The 14,868-nt window shown below is 44.8% G+C and overlaps 1 protein-coding gene across 2 annotated transcripts in view; it reads right to left on the bottom strand.

The window, feature by feature from the left end:
* LOC121608830 (Down syndrome cell adhesion molecule-like protein 1 homolog) overlaps positions 1-14,868 on the bottom strand; it is a 97,223-nt gene that overhangs the window by 13,613 nt on the left and 68,742 nt on the right. The window contains exons 11-22 of one of the 2 annotated variants that reach the window (XM_041940218.1): positions 14,578-14,706; positions 14,225-14,404; positions 12,714-12,919; positions 11,117-11,213; positions 10,825-10,953; positions 10,480-10,647; positions 10,130-10,200; positions 9,674-9,914; positions 6,284-6,430; positions 6,038-6,193; positions 3,465-3,604; positions 193-346 (exon numbers count right to left, since the gene is read on the bottom strand). In XM_041940218.1, coding sequence (XP_041796152.1) covers positions 193-346; positions 3,465-3,604; positions 6,038-6,193; positions 6,284-6,430; positions 9,674-9,914; positions 10,130-10,200; positions 10,480-10,647; positions 10,825-10,953; positions 11,117-11,213; positions 12,714-12,919; positions 14,225-14,404; positions 14,578-14,706 — 1,818 coding nt within the window. The remainder of the gene's footprint in view (positions 1-192; positions 347-3,464; positions 3,605-6,037; positions 6,194-6,283; positions 6,431-9,673; positions 9,915-10,129; positions 10,201-10,479; positions 10,648-10,824; positions 10,954-11,116; positions 11,214-12,713; positions 12,920-14,224; positions 14,405-14,577; positions 14,707-14,868) is intronic. The other variant, XM_041940220.1, reaches the window with a different exon arrangement.

The raw sequence follows: 14,868 nt of genomic DNA, 5'->3' as shown, positions 1-14,868 counted from the left end.
TGGCACACTAGCCCTTTAAATGTTGTTCAGAAAGTGGTTACAGGTAACCTTGATGCATTAAGAACTGTCAGTTTTCAACCAGATTTTGAACGGGTTTAACGTAGACTCCCAGACGACCTGCAAATGCATCCTGAGTGTCCAGCCTCTCTGGATGTTCTCTCATCGTATATTTCCCTTTGATAGGGGACTCACCCTTGGCCGCTGGCTCCACGGTGACCTTGTCGCTGAAGTTGCCTCGGCCTGCAGTGGTGACAGCTGCAGCCCAGATCAGGTACTGCTGCCGGTGGTTGAGGTGAGTTATTCGGTAAAACAGCAGCTCTGGATTGGCTTCATACTCGCTGGGCAGCTGGGGAGAGCCGAAAGGGGGAAGCATTAATCTAAGAGGATGTTTTATACTGAGCTGAGCACACTTCAGACATCTTAACATGCCATGCAATATTATATAAAGCCTTACATATTATGGGAAAATATATTTTTCTTCTTATATGAATCATCTAATGTGCTATAGGCTAAAAACTCATTTCTGATGCTGCTTCCCATGTAAGGTTTTGTAGAAATAGCACTATTGCATTAAAAATATTCTCAAAAAAAATTTGAATTTTGTAACATATTTTCTATATTTCCTGAAGAATGCACGTTAAAGATTTTCCTTTTTCTGTTCTGCTAACAAACATCTCTCTGTCGCAAATTCTGCATCGTGTCATATGAGCTGAGGAGCACAAAGTAAAATGTGGGATGCCAAAGACGAGATCATTTTGTCACTTCACCGGAGAGGCAGACGTAATGTGAAGGACTGAGTGAACATCATTCTAATGTGAGCCAAGCCTTGTATTCTCTCCTCGAGTCAGCACTACAGGAAAAGAAAGGAGGATGGGGATGAAAGTACGGAGGTTCTGGGGCATATTATATTATGATATGCCAAAAAAGCTGTGTGGAAGAATGGAGCTGGAAGGAGGGAGGATGGGAGGTGAACGCTGGAGGAGAGAGAGGGGGAGAGATGTGAGGGTTGGAGGTTGGGGGGGAGTCAAGCCCATTCCCTCTCCTCCTCTGTTCTCCTCAGGGAGGGCAAACAGAGATATGAGACAGTGGAAGACAATGGGGGACAGACAAATGAGTCAGTCAGAGATATCATGAACAGTCAAACACTAATGAGGCCTATCTACTGCAGGCATCAGCAATGACGGAGAGGAGAGGAGTGGAGAGGAGAGGAGTCCAATAAACAGGCAGAGAAGGAGGACTGGATACACACAAACAAGCACAAATACACACACATAAATATACTGACACACACAGACACACACATGCAGTGGCATACATGACCTGGAGGTGGATGTGTAATTGCAGTGTGTTTAACCCAGCCATGTGTCTGCTGTCTAGACATATACATATCACTGTCCCCTCAATACACACACACACACACACACACACACACACACACACACACACACACACACACACACACACACACACACAGAGCCTCTCTTTTTTTACTGCCTGCCAGTCACTATTCACCAACCCACCAATTATACCCTTATTCCCTCAACTCCTACTCTTCATCTACTCCTTAGGTATGCCAACACCCAGGTGTATACACACACACGCACACACACTCTGAATATGAACTGAAAATAAAAAAAAACAAACAAAAAAAACACAATCACAGATTTAACACACACGCTGCAAGGTTGCACCTACTATTCACTGTCGCCCCCTAAATCACATGTTTTATTACAGTTTGACACTGACTTGCATTTCTGACTGACAGGCGCCCATGCACAGATGAAATAAGGACGGCAATAGGAGTGTCAAATGATTTGAAGAGTCAGTAAACGCAGCAGACCTGTAAAAACCTGCGAAGACACTGCAGCGTTGCTGAGCTCTGTCCTAGCCTGCTGGGTTGTTGTCTGCAGAGCGATTTATTCTGGGCAAATAGATTCCAGTATTCATGTTGTTTTTCACATTTATGAGCAGGCCGTCATGCAGGAATCCACTGGGCTTTTTATTGCTTCCCTGTGTTCCCTGTTCATCATCCATCCCTCCTGTCTCCATCCTTTCTGTATTTTCCTCCCTGCCTATCCTTTACCCCACTGCGCCATCCTTCCCTTGTCCTCCTGCCATCGCTCCTCATCCCTCTCTTCATTTCCCCATCCCTTTCCACATCTCCCTGTCATCTGTTGGCCCACTCCTTGCTTTTCCTTCCATCTATCCACCAGTACCCCCCTCTGTTTTACATCCTCTCTGCATTTCTCCCCCCATCACTCTCACGTATGTTAGTGTCTTCTTCTTCTCCTCCTCCTCCTCTTCGTACATTTGTCTCTACGCTCTCCACCGCAGGCAGACGTATGGCTGCTTGGACGGACAGACAGACGGACGGATAGATGAATGGGTGGGTGGGTAGGTGTTGGGAGGAAGGGAGGAAGGAGTGACAGAGTGTGTGTTGCTGTAACGGATATTAAAATATTCCTCCAGCGTGGAGATAGCGGTGATCCGGGGAACGATAGAGCGAGATAATGAAAAGAGGAACAAAAGTACTCCCCGCGCGGTGTGTCTGACCCCCCCATCCCTCCTTCCTTCTCTCCAGTCGCACTCATTTACATAGTAATCATCCCGAACTCTGCATGGGGGCTTCGGAGAGAGAGACTGAAAGGAATAGATAGATAGATAGATAGATAGATAGATAGATAGATAGATAGATAGATAGATAGATAGATAGATAGATAGATAGATAGATAGATAGATAGATAGATAGATAGATAGATAGAGACTAAGGAGAAGATGCATGTATATTTTTAGATAGGTGCATTTATAAAGTGGGAGTGTGTGTGTGTGTGTGTGTGTGTGTGTGTGTGCATGATGTATTTCTTGCTTTTGAAAGCACACTGTCATAAAAACTTGAGGTCCATATATGTACCTCTATACGCATTGTGTGATACATTCATGAGTGTGTGTTTGTGTGTGTGTGTGTGTGCCTGTTCGTAAGTGAGAGTGTGTGTGTTTGCTGTCGGCTTGTTTTCTGCCCTCGTTGATGAACAGATGAGGTTGTCCTGGCAACGTGATGAGACGCAGATATGCAAATGCGGCTGGAGGGTGAGCTTGCACGCACACACACTGCGGTATGAGGAGAGCTCATTTCACATACACATCTTGCTGAGACTGCAGCACTAGACCACACACACACACACACACACACACACACACACACACACACACACACACACACACACACACACACACACACACACACACACACATATTCACAAACACACAAAATGCAGATCGTCATAATTAAATGAGTTCTCTTTTATCTTAGCATCGTATGAAATGCATAACAGAAGCTGCATTCTGCATTAAAAAAGGATCATGTCCCCTTCATCACCAGCCATGTTTAGATGGTCCTCTTTCCCCATTTCCTCTTTCATTCACTTCTCAATCCTGAAACTCTCTGCACCCCTCTTGCGACTCACCGGTTGGCCCGACCCTGGGCTGGAGCAATAGATGGTGTACTTGCGGATGATTCCATTTGGCTTGTGAGGGGGTAACCAGGACACCACGACACTGCTAGCGGAGGAGGGCACAGCTTTGATGCCAGCTGGGGGTCCGGGGTCTGAATCATAAGGGGAGAGAAATGGAGGGCAGAGTAAAATCTGATACTTCTGTATGGGCAGTAAACAGAATAAATGGCTTTAAGGGTGCACACCGATTTTTGGGAGATTTGCTAATTTGGTGTTGTTGTTAAATGATTAAAACACAAACCCCAAAAACATACATGTGTACCCACCAAACACTTTACTTCATATACCTTAGCCTGCAATTTTGCGTAATTGTATAGCTAGCTAACATGTTAAGTACTGTTACAATCTTCCTCACGCTGTGATTTTCAAGACAAATGTTTAGTTGGACAAACGGTGGTGCTTCATGCAGTGTCACATGGCAGGCTGAGCAGGTACCCATTACAATTTCTTGGGTTAATTAGAAGGAGTGTTCCTTCCAGTGATAATGCCCGTGAAAAAGAAAAGGAAAATAACACACCGGAAAATAAGAGGTCCTCTTTCTTTCTGGAGTGTAATTTTTCAACTCTGCCTCATGTAGGCCTGTTATTTGAAATACTGCAAGCTGCCATAAGTCCCATTCTGATCATCACAGTCTTTATCAGACCATTTAGATTGCAATATACAGTGTGCACGCGAATTACAATTCTGGAAATTATAAGCGGATCAACTTCAACTTCTTCTAATTATCAATCTTGGGGTTGACTGTCTCTTGACAAAACAAGCAGTTTGAATAGGTTGGCTTTTTTGTTTCTGATATATTATAGACCAAACAATTGATTGAGAAGATTGCATATTAATCAGTAATGAAAATATTGTTTAGTTGCAGCCCTAATGCACACAACCTCTCTTTCCCTTTGTTTGCTGCATGTATTCCGCACCTGTACCCACCTGGAACGTCCACACTATCAACCCGCGCTCATGTATCATGTTGCCATATGGGCAACTTAATGTGCATTATTACTTACTTGACCAGCGACTTCTTTGCATACTGACTGCTACTAAAAAGATCATTCACATCTCTATGCTAATTGTAGTTATGGCCACTCTGTCTTCAAATCAGTCTAATGTAAACAAGGTAACTCCAGGGAAAACCAGGAGGGTTATCTTAAGTGTTAGCATTGGTGCACTGCGGCCAATGATCTACCAGGGATTCATGGATTATTTTGATGCATTCGTTCTTGTCAGGGTTAAGATGACAACTTTAACAACTTTAAGATCACCAGAGTTGAACAAATATTGTTTGTTTCTTGCTGTAACATAGAGGACTATGAACACCTAGAAGGTCGGAACATCCTGGGAGCAACAGACACAACTTAAAACACACACGCGCACACGCACACACACACACACACACACACACACACACACACACACACATATATATATTCCAAGCAACCAAATGCTGTCTTGGAAAGAGCACAATAAAGAACTGAATAATGAATCTCCTCCTTGCTGCTTTTGCTTACTGTCTTTGTGTCTAGGAGACAGAGGCAGAGGAGGGCAGGCTGAGAACTGTCTGCTTGCACAATTCCACTGCAAACACGTTTCCATATGCTGCAGACAGAACTGAGGGCAAAGGGAAGGCAGAGGCCGAGAGAGACGGAGAATGTTGAACGTATGTGAAGAGGTTGCCCCTGGACACAGTGTCAACTCGCATCAGGGAAAAAGAGACACTCAGCTTGCCCCTGATAAACACACACACACATACACACGCGCGTGCATGCACACACACTCAAAGACTAACGCAACACACATATTTGAAGAGCTATCGCAGCGAAGCCAGCTCATAAAATGGAGACATAGTGGGGAACAGAGAATAAAGGCCTTTTCTGAAATGACACTTCTTAGAATTTCTCCCCCCCCCTCCTGCGCCGCCTCCCCTCACTCTCTCCTGTGCTCCCTCTCTCCCTCATTTTCTCCATCTCCAGACGCCTGCCTCCTCCTCTGCCTGGCCCCAGGGAGGGAGAGGAGAGGCGGATACGGATGTAATCCACAGCCCGCCAGTGTAAGCACAAAATTAATTCTCTTTAAGCCACAAAGAATTAATCCCTCTCCTTGTGCTGGGCGCTGATCTAGACTTGCACACAAACAATAGCGCATGAACACACACATGCACCCACGCGCGCCTACCAACGCTAAGACATTGTACTCATGTACACACACTTAACCCCCGCCGACACCTCCAAACATTCACACGCACAGACCCACACCCTAAGGCTCCTTAACCACACACACACACTTTTTGGCTTCTTAATTCTCATTAGCACTGGTAATGGCACATCAGAGCACAAAGAGGCTTTAATCAGCAACCTCAGCCTTACAAAGACCCCCCTCTACCCCCCCCCTGGCTCTCTGCCTCCCACACTGCAGCCTAAACCAAGAACAAAAACCCTTAGACCTGCCCCAAAGGTGTGGTCAAAGCAAACAACATATTATTGAAGGTCAGGTCATTGTGTGTGGGAAGATTTGCTAAAATGTGGACTCACAGTCTTCACGGGTTTGGATGTAGAGGACGTTGCTGCGGACCCCGTCTCCAGCCTGGGTGTAGGCCAGCACCTGGATGCTGTAGTTGGTGAACTTCTCCAGGCCTCTGAGCTCCACCTGCTCTTTGGTGGTTGTGATGTTTTGCATTTCACCCCACTCTGAGAAATAAAGAGGACAGAGAGATGTTCAGACCAAGGCCTGAGATGCTACTTGTGATATGAGTAAGACAACAGACGCGCTCCACTCACCTCCGTCCGGGAAGACGGCCCAGAACACGACACGATATCCCTTCAGTACGCCATGCAGCGTCATCCTGGGGGGCTCGGCCCATGTGATCACTGCCTCGTCTGATGTTACGGAAATGGCTCGCACATTCTGAGGAGGCTGGCTGGGCACTGAAGACAAACCGAGAGAGGGAAGAGAAAGGGTGAGATAAGCTAAAACTTGTATCTTCGCTCTACTAACTGGTTGTATTTAAGTTTAATTACATAGAAAAGAACAGCTCGCAATTTGTTTGATGAATGCAGAAATTCTTTAATCACCTAATATCTAGTTTCCTTTAACCCCTTAAGTAGCTTCAATGTTTGAAAATGATCTTATTCCACACTGTGGCAATACCACATATATATTCTTTATCAGCTTGTTCCAGCTCTACATTGAAACTGTGTGAAGTTTACACTGAATTGCATTAAACAAAACCAATATTCTTAATGTCTTGTGCATGTTTTTAACGTGCCTTCTCAAGTTCACATTTGGTATCTTTGGTATCTGGCCTTCCAGCAGGTCGAGGAGGTTTAAGGGCTTTTAAATTCAACTTTAAGTAGCTTCAAGGTTCGAAAAATCAGCCTGGCAATGAAATATTCTTCATTAAGTGGTTCCAAATCTTCACTGAAAGTTACTGAGGGAAATATTCAAACCCAAGTCTGTGTTTCTCATGGCTGCAACATGCCAACAAATGGAAGTATTTTGTGTAATTTCACACACATTTACCCCAAAGTAAGTCTGACACATTTGTTATCTAGGAATATTTTTAAAGTTCTGAGCAAAGTTTAGCTGCACAGTGGGAGTTTGTAAGGACTGGTTCATATTGCGGTTGGTTAATTGTGCTTTTTATGTCAAAGCAAAGGCTGCCATTGTCTCAAAATCAGGTCTGCACTGGCTGGCTTTTAAATAAATAAATAAACTCTCTCTACCCTAAAAGGCATTTCCATATCAAACCTGAAGTGAGTAAACAGGCTAGCGATAGATAAAAATCATGACATGCGTCCAGCCTGATGTATAGGACCATCTCTACAACCACCGTCTCTCTTTCTCTGCACAAGCCTCCTTCTGTCTCTGCCAGTCCAGGTGTCTCTTCTATTGGCTACCGCTGACCATTAGTCTTTCAGGCTTTGAATAACGCACACTGTTGACTATGAACAGAAGTCAACTTGTGAGGGAAGGAGGGGCAGGAAGAGAGGAAGGAGGAGAGGCGACTGAAAGACGGAGAGCAAAGAAAAAAGAGAGAGATTGGGCCAAGTCCACCAGGGAATTTCTCTGCAGCTGGTGAAGAGAGAGGAGGTGGGGAGGAGGATGGAGGAAGGGAGGGAAAGGAGAGAGGAGGATTAGAAAACTGAAACAGGGTTTTGCATGAATAAACCTACAGGCTCCACGTCTAAATGATTAGAAGGCAACAAAACACAGCCCAGTTCCTCCCTTTACAGTCACACCTTTACCAGAGGAGAGACATAAGGATTGAAAGAGGACGGGAACAAAAAGGCGAGCAGCTTCAAGTGCCTCTAAATCAGCATTAGGGCTTCCGTAGGGTTAAACAGATGACGGATGGCAGATAAATGAGGGGAGAATAGAAAAAGCATAATAAATCAAAATAGCCATCCATAAATAAGTGCATAAGTTTGGAGAAACAAAAGATGGGGAATATAGGAACATAATGAAACGCAGTTGTGGACTGGGGCTACAGAGGGGGAGGAGATGGAGGGGCAGAGGAAGAAGGGAGGAAGGGAGGAAGAGAGTTAAAAGCAAGGGGAGCAAGGGAAGGGCAGAAAAAGATGAAAAGAGGGAGCAGAGAGACAATGCGCTCAGCTGTGGATAATTACAGCAGGAAGCTAGCAGAGGGAACGAGAGAGAGAGAGGCAGACAGAGAGACAAGCTAATTATAATTATTTTTAGTATGCTTGTTGTTATCACTATTATCATAATGGCCATCAATATCACTGTCGCCACGGTGACAGCCACAGGGAAGAACTGGAGGGCTCTGTCTGCTCTGGACCAATGGGGCTCAGCCAATTGTTCACTGGGTGGACAAGTATGTATGTGACGTGTGTTTATGTGTGTGTGTGTGTGTACTTGTTTGTATTTGGAGAAAAGCTGTGGATGATGTATCTAAGAGTAAGAGAGATGGCATGTACTGGAAAAATTGTCAGATGCGCAATATACAGATGAATCATCACTAAAGATTAGAGAGAAAAAAAACAGAAAAAAACTGTATCAAAGTTTTTCTTTTACAGATGTGTTTATTAGAGGTTTTGTGTTCACATCTGTCAGCTCATTGTGGATTTCTTCTACTCCTTTGTGGCCAAAAGTCAATTAATGCGGCTCGTTTAGAAAATACTGCTTCACAAGTAATGAATAAAAGGAAAAGTTGCATTGCCTGGTAGATTATGGTCTTTGTAAATCCACAAACAAACTAAATGAAGTCTGGCGGTCCACTGTCCTACCGCTTTACTTTCCCACAAGACTACCTCCAAGTTCACATATATTAACTATCAGAACAAGAGTGATCACTCATGCTTCAAAAATGTTCCTGTTTTCGTGATTCAAAATATGGATCTAGACGGTGACTCCCTGCAATACTTGCTTGGTGGATGTTTTCGGCTGCATTTGTTTGTTTCTCGAAACGTGTTTGCAGATTTCAACTGGATCTGACAAGAGGTTAGTTTTTGGTTCATATGTGTTTTTTGAAAGATTTCTTATCGTCGCAAGACTGAGTTTCCGCTATTTTGCTACTAATGCACTCGCCTGAATGATTAAAAAAATCTGGCACATGCATCCGATGACTGTCTCTCATTATGTGCATTTCCTTGCACACTCACAACCAGATGCAGGTGAGATTAATGTCAAAACTTTGGGCAGGATTGTGCAGCCTGGGAGGAGGTTTTTGCTCCCTAAGTGCTTCTGCAGTTCATTCACTCGTTTATTCACTCACTGAATGTTTGGCCCAGCTACCCGCTAGCCATCAGGATGCATGGCAGTATCTCCGCATCACTCGGCCCTCTCTGCAGTGCTGCTGAATGTGCGCGTGTATGAATGAGACGATGTGTGTCCTTGGTATTTGTAAAAGCGTTTGGATTCCAGCAGCCAACATTCATCCGTGTGTTTAAAGAATAGAGAGAATGTAGTAATTTTAGGTTACAAAGCATGGCATGATTTGACACAGATCAGACAGCGAGGACGCCAAAAGAACAATGGCAACAGAAAAAGTGCAACTGTGAATCAAAGCCAAAGCAGAGAGAGGATGATATTTCATACAGTAGGTCTGACAGTTTGCTCTCACACTGTATACAATGAACCATGTTGTTTAACCTATTTCTCTTAATGCTAACTCTTTTCATACATGTGTCGTTTATTGTGATCCTCACCATCTTCCAGTGTCGTAGCATTGATCTCTGAGCTAGATGGCCCTGTGCCAGCTCTGTTGAAGGCCTGGACAACCACACCATACTGGGCAAACTTCTTCAGGTTGTCTAGGGTGTAGACCTCACTGTCGCCGGTGGCCTTCATCTCCACAATGCTGTACTGGCCGTTGCTGCCCGGGCCGTTCTCTCTGTAACCGATCTGGTAACCCCGGATCACTCCATTCTGCAGCTCCTTCCTGGGAGCCTGGAAAACAAAAAGAAGACATCAGAATCATCTATTCCCATCCGAATAGCGCATGAGTATTTAGCCAACTCCAAGGACTAAATGCATCCAAGGGGAATCAGGACAACAAACATTAGGTTACTTTGCAAGCAGCAAAATTTGATACAGTGAGATAACACATAAACAAATCTCAGGAGCAGCACAGAGCTGTTCAGAAGGCTACTCTAATACTTCACCTTCCAGGTGACCCGAATGCTCTGAGAGGTCACCGGCTGCAGGATCACTTCCATGGGAGGACCATCTGGCTCTGCAGAGAGAGAGCGAGAGAGACACAGAGGGGCTTAGGCAGAGGCATTTCACTAATGTCAACAAATAATCTGTGGCATTCATGTTTCCAGTAAGTCTCATGGCCCTTAACTATTCGGGAGTAAAGGGTCCCCCAACCCCCAGTTTCATTGAGATGGACTTTCAATACAAAATACTTATTCAAGGACAGGGCACAGATGCAGCGGCTAATGCAACAAGCAAAGGGGAAATATTTGCTCACATTCACGTTAGTACAAAGCAGTGCTGCTAAGATACTTACGTGCTTCCTCTGTGCTGATGGTGAGTTCCTTACTGGCCTCGCTCTTGCCTATAGCATTGTAGGAGTACATGCGGATGCTGTAGACGGAGGCAGGGTGAAGGTCCACTATGTTGGCCTGGTTGTTGGTGGGGGAGATGTTTCGAGTGGCATGCTTCAGCTCCCAGGAATCTGGCAAAAACAAGTCTTAGTTTTTCCCTATAATCTTTCCACAGGAAAGATGTTGAGAGATGTAGCATTTAGCCAGTCAATTTCAGCCTGTTCTATAGTGATTCAAATAAAGAAAAGAACTTTATTCACTTTGATATCTTCATGTTCTGCTAAATTAAGAACATGCTTTATACTTACCTGTCTTGTTCTTATACTCTATATCATAAGAAGTAATGACACTGTTTCCATCAAATCTCTGTGTCCACCGGAGATTCATACTGCGATCTTTCACTTCTCGCACCTCCAGCTCCGGAGGGTCTGGGGGCTCTGAGGATATAAAGAAAGGGAGTGAACAAAGGGAGGGAGGCAAGATAAAGCAGCACAAGGTAGCACCTAAAGGGTAATATTTCTGGATGGAAAGAGGGAAGATTTGCGTAGCTTTTAATCAATATAAAGAGGAAAGTTGCTGCGTTTATACAGGAATGGTTACCTTGCACAGTGAGCTGGATAAGGCCTCGTCCTTCTCCGTACGAGTTGATGGCATGACAGGAGAAGAAGACTGAATCCTCACGCTCTGCTGGCTTTAGCTGTGGGGGGAGAGGTAGAAAGAGAATATGACAGAGACAAACAACTCCATCTTTGTTCAGGCAAATTGTGTAAAGCACAGCTTTGTGATGGAGAAGTGGCCCGGCGAGAGTTTTTCCTCTGCCATGCCTGTTTGGTATTTAGGTGACTCACCGTGCATTGCATTGGGAGGAGAGGTGCAATAGCGGAAGTGTCACTAATCTTGTGACACAGTGCATTTTGGGCGTCAAGATTCACCTTTTTGCCATCCATCTGCTTGAAAAATGTCATTGTGCGTGTCCTATACATCATCATAGACCTCTGCAACCATGTTTTGCCTGTGCCTTGCAGGACTTTCATATGTAAAAGAACGAATGTTACATTCAAGCCCTTGATAATTGATTTCACATAATACTGATTCAGCCTATCACGCAGGTAAATCTCTGTATATCACAGGATACTGAGGTTTTTATATCTGGTGTCTGTGGCGACATTACCGCTCTGGTGCGCTGGTAGCAATGTGTTTTAGATCAACCAGCAATGATTGGTTTGCCAGAGCTGAAAGAGGTAGCAACAGCAGTGACGGTGTGGGCTACTGCAACTGGGAGTATTGCAGAGCATATGGAGCATGGAACATTTGTGTAATTACTCTCACTGCCAGAAGAAAACAATTCTGTACTGCAGGTTTAAATTAACCTCTGCGGCTGAAAAATGAAGAGCCAAAATCTGCAGTTCCTCAAATGGCCACTAGTACCAAAAGCGAGTCAATACACATAGACCCCATAATAAAAGGCCCAATTTTAAAGCAGAAATAAACGGTTAGAGCCTGGTAAGAAAACGGTTTTGGGCTCTATAGCTAATTGACATTCATGATGATGATTAAAATTATGCCAATTGTTTTGTTGTATTAGCCAGGAGTTTGGCAGAGTCAGGCAATGCTAAGATGGCGACAGCTGGAGCCACCGTCACTGAGCTTCACAATGGCTCTTCATAAAATTATGGGTGATGTCATGGAGACTACATCCGTGTTTTTTATATACTCTATGGTTTAAATATATACATGGTTTAACCAGTAAATAAATCTATGCATCATCCCCATTGTTTCTCTGAATCTGGTAAACATATCGCTTGAAGCACCTCACATTTTAATGCAGTAGAGGTAGACCAACATGATGTAGTAGAGCAGAAACATGACATGCTGCCTTTTGGTATGTCCAGAAACTTGGATTTCATTTTAAAGGAGACATCATCTTTTTTGGCACCACATGTTAGGCTGCTGTATATTCACACTTGCACCTCCCTGGGATGAGGATCAGGGTTCTGCTTAATCTGACCTTTATTCCACAAACTTCAGGTAACAAACAGCACACAGCTCACAGCTTTGCACATTGTACGTTGACTCATAAAAACAAAGCTCAAACAGACAGAAGAGAAATGTCAAAAAGAGAAAAATGAATCAATTTGTCAGCTGAGTAAGGACCATAAAGACACTGCTGTCTTAATGTGTTTCAAGTGTTTCTTACCTTGAGTGTGGACAACACCTCGTCCGTCTTCTCATTGGGACTTGTGGTAATGGAGTACCGGGGGTTGCGGTCAGGGTCAATGACCGTGTCGCCTCTCTCCCAGCGGATGATGATGGGCCATTCTCCCCTGGCTGTGCAGTTCAGCTCCTTCACGTGACCCTTCTTAGCCATGGTGGTATTGGGGTGACTGGTGATCATCGCTGGGACTGGAAGGAGAAGGGAAATGGAGTGTAAGATGAAGAGAGGGTGAGGACAAATTGAGGGGAAGCAGGGAGAAACGGCGACAGCAAACAGATTGATGAGAGGGATATTAGAAGGCAGGGGGAGAGGAGGGAGAAGGAAAAAGAAAGAGCAGGTGGATGTTAAGCAGGTTTTAGGAAGAAAGAGAGAAAGGAGTGAACGAGCGGCCAGGACAGCTAGCGGTTAAAAAGGTGGAGTCCAGAGTAGCCAAGTTCCACTGCAGGAGAGTTATGAAGAGCTATGGTCAATGAGGTAAAGTCAATAAACCTCTGCTCTCACTCTCCAATAGTTAACACTGGGGTCTAGGTGAATGAAGAGGCGAAAACGATACACTCTACCTTTGTGCACGCTCTATACACAAGACCACTCACACACTCAGTCTTCTATGGCCAACGCACATGCACGCACGCACGCACAATACCGATCTGAGGAGGGTTCTGGTGTTTTGTTTTCATCACTTATTCATCTCACCCTCCCTCTTTTCCTCTTTTCCTCCCTCTCCGCTGAGCGAAACAGACAGAATTGAGGGAGGCAGAGGAGAGGAACGGTTCAATCAATAACACTAACACCAGAAGAGGAGAGAGGGGGAGAAAGGGGGGGGGCGATCCTGTGATAGAACATGGTGAAACTAGTAGCTGTATTTATGTGCACCTGCTTATATGTGTCTGTGTGTCAAAAGGAGCCAGAGATAAAGCGCTAACATCTGTTTTGTGAGTATAGCTGTATTGTAAGGTCATGGTACTGCGTGCTACTACTACATGCCATACTTGATGTTGACAGCCTGCGTGTGTGTGCACATACACGTTTTCCCCATGCATTTTCACATCGCATTACACAGGGTGTTACTGACAGCGAGGGCTGGATGGAGAGATTGATTGCAGATAATGATTAAGCTCAAAGTGTTTTTGATGGTCTGTAGACAGATCCCAAGAGTCAAAAGATCAATCGCTCGCTCTCTCACTGCCTATCACACACAAGCAAACGCACACAAACACACTTCTCTCTCTCACTGCTATTTATTGTGTTGCTCTAATGGCCACGGTCACCTTTGCTCCACCGGTTCATCGGTGTGCACGTACGAGTGTGCGTTCATGTCCACGGAGCACAGGGAGAGCAGCGCGAGCTGGCCCATTGATTTGACATAGTTAGCGAGTGTGTGTGCGTTATGACTGATAAAGCAGGAGCACTGGAGCATCCAAGACTGCCTCACTGCAGTCACCTGTGCCATGAAAAACTTTGCCACGTTAGCCCATGCGAGTTCGGATACTCACTCTTGACGGTGAGGACCATGCTCTTGCTGATGTCTGAGCCCACGCCGTTGGAGGCCTGACAGAGGTAGAAGCCACGATCCTCTTCCAGGACATGTCTGATGAGTAGAGAGCCGTTATTCATGATCTGGATACGGCCCGTCAGAGGCACAGGGTGGTACTGCTGCGGATTCCCAATACCCGCTGGACAGAAAGAGAGAGAAGATTATGATGAATTGTACCGTCACTGATGATCCCTACATTTTAATCAAATTTACTACAGGTAGCATGGACCTATGAATGTGATAATGGCCAAAGAAAAGCCGACAGAGACGTATCACAGTACATAGATAAAGAATGAAAGATGGGTCATGTACCTAGTGTACCTTTGGCATGCTTCCACATGACCTTAGGAGGAGGGTATCCATCAACAGAACAGTTTAGGATCCCTGCCTTCCCATAGATCCCATCCTGGTTGTTGGGTTGCACGACAAACCGAGGAGGCACTAGACAAAGAGCAGAAGAGAAGTTCATAAAAAGACTTCTTTCCCACACTGGAACCATATTTCACATTTCCTGCACGGTCAGACTTCCAGTCAAAACATGATCAACAGCACTTTTCATTTGCTGGGTTCATTATAATCAAGTCTATTAAATTCAGGATCCAG

Source organism: Chelmon rostratus, chromosome 7 (genome assembly GCF_017976325.1).
Source record: "Chelmon rostratus isolate fCheRos1 chromosome 7, fCheRos1.pri, whole genome shotgun sequence".
NCBI classification, from domain to species: domain Eukaryota; kingdom Metazoa; phylum Chordata; class Actinopteri; order Chaetodontiformes; family Chaetodontidae; genus Chelmon; species Chelmon rostratus.
The sequence above is the reverse complement of the archived record's forward strand: the minus strand, read 5'-3'. Positions and strand labels throughout refer to the sequence as shown.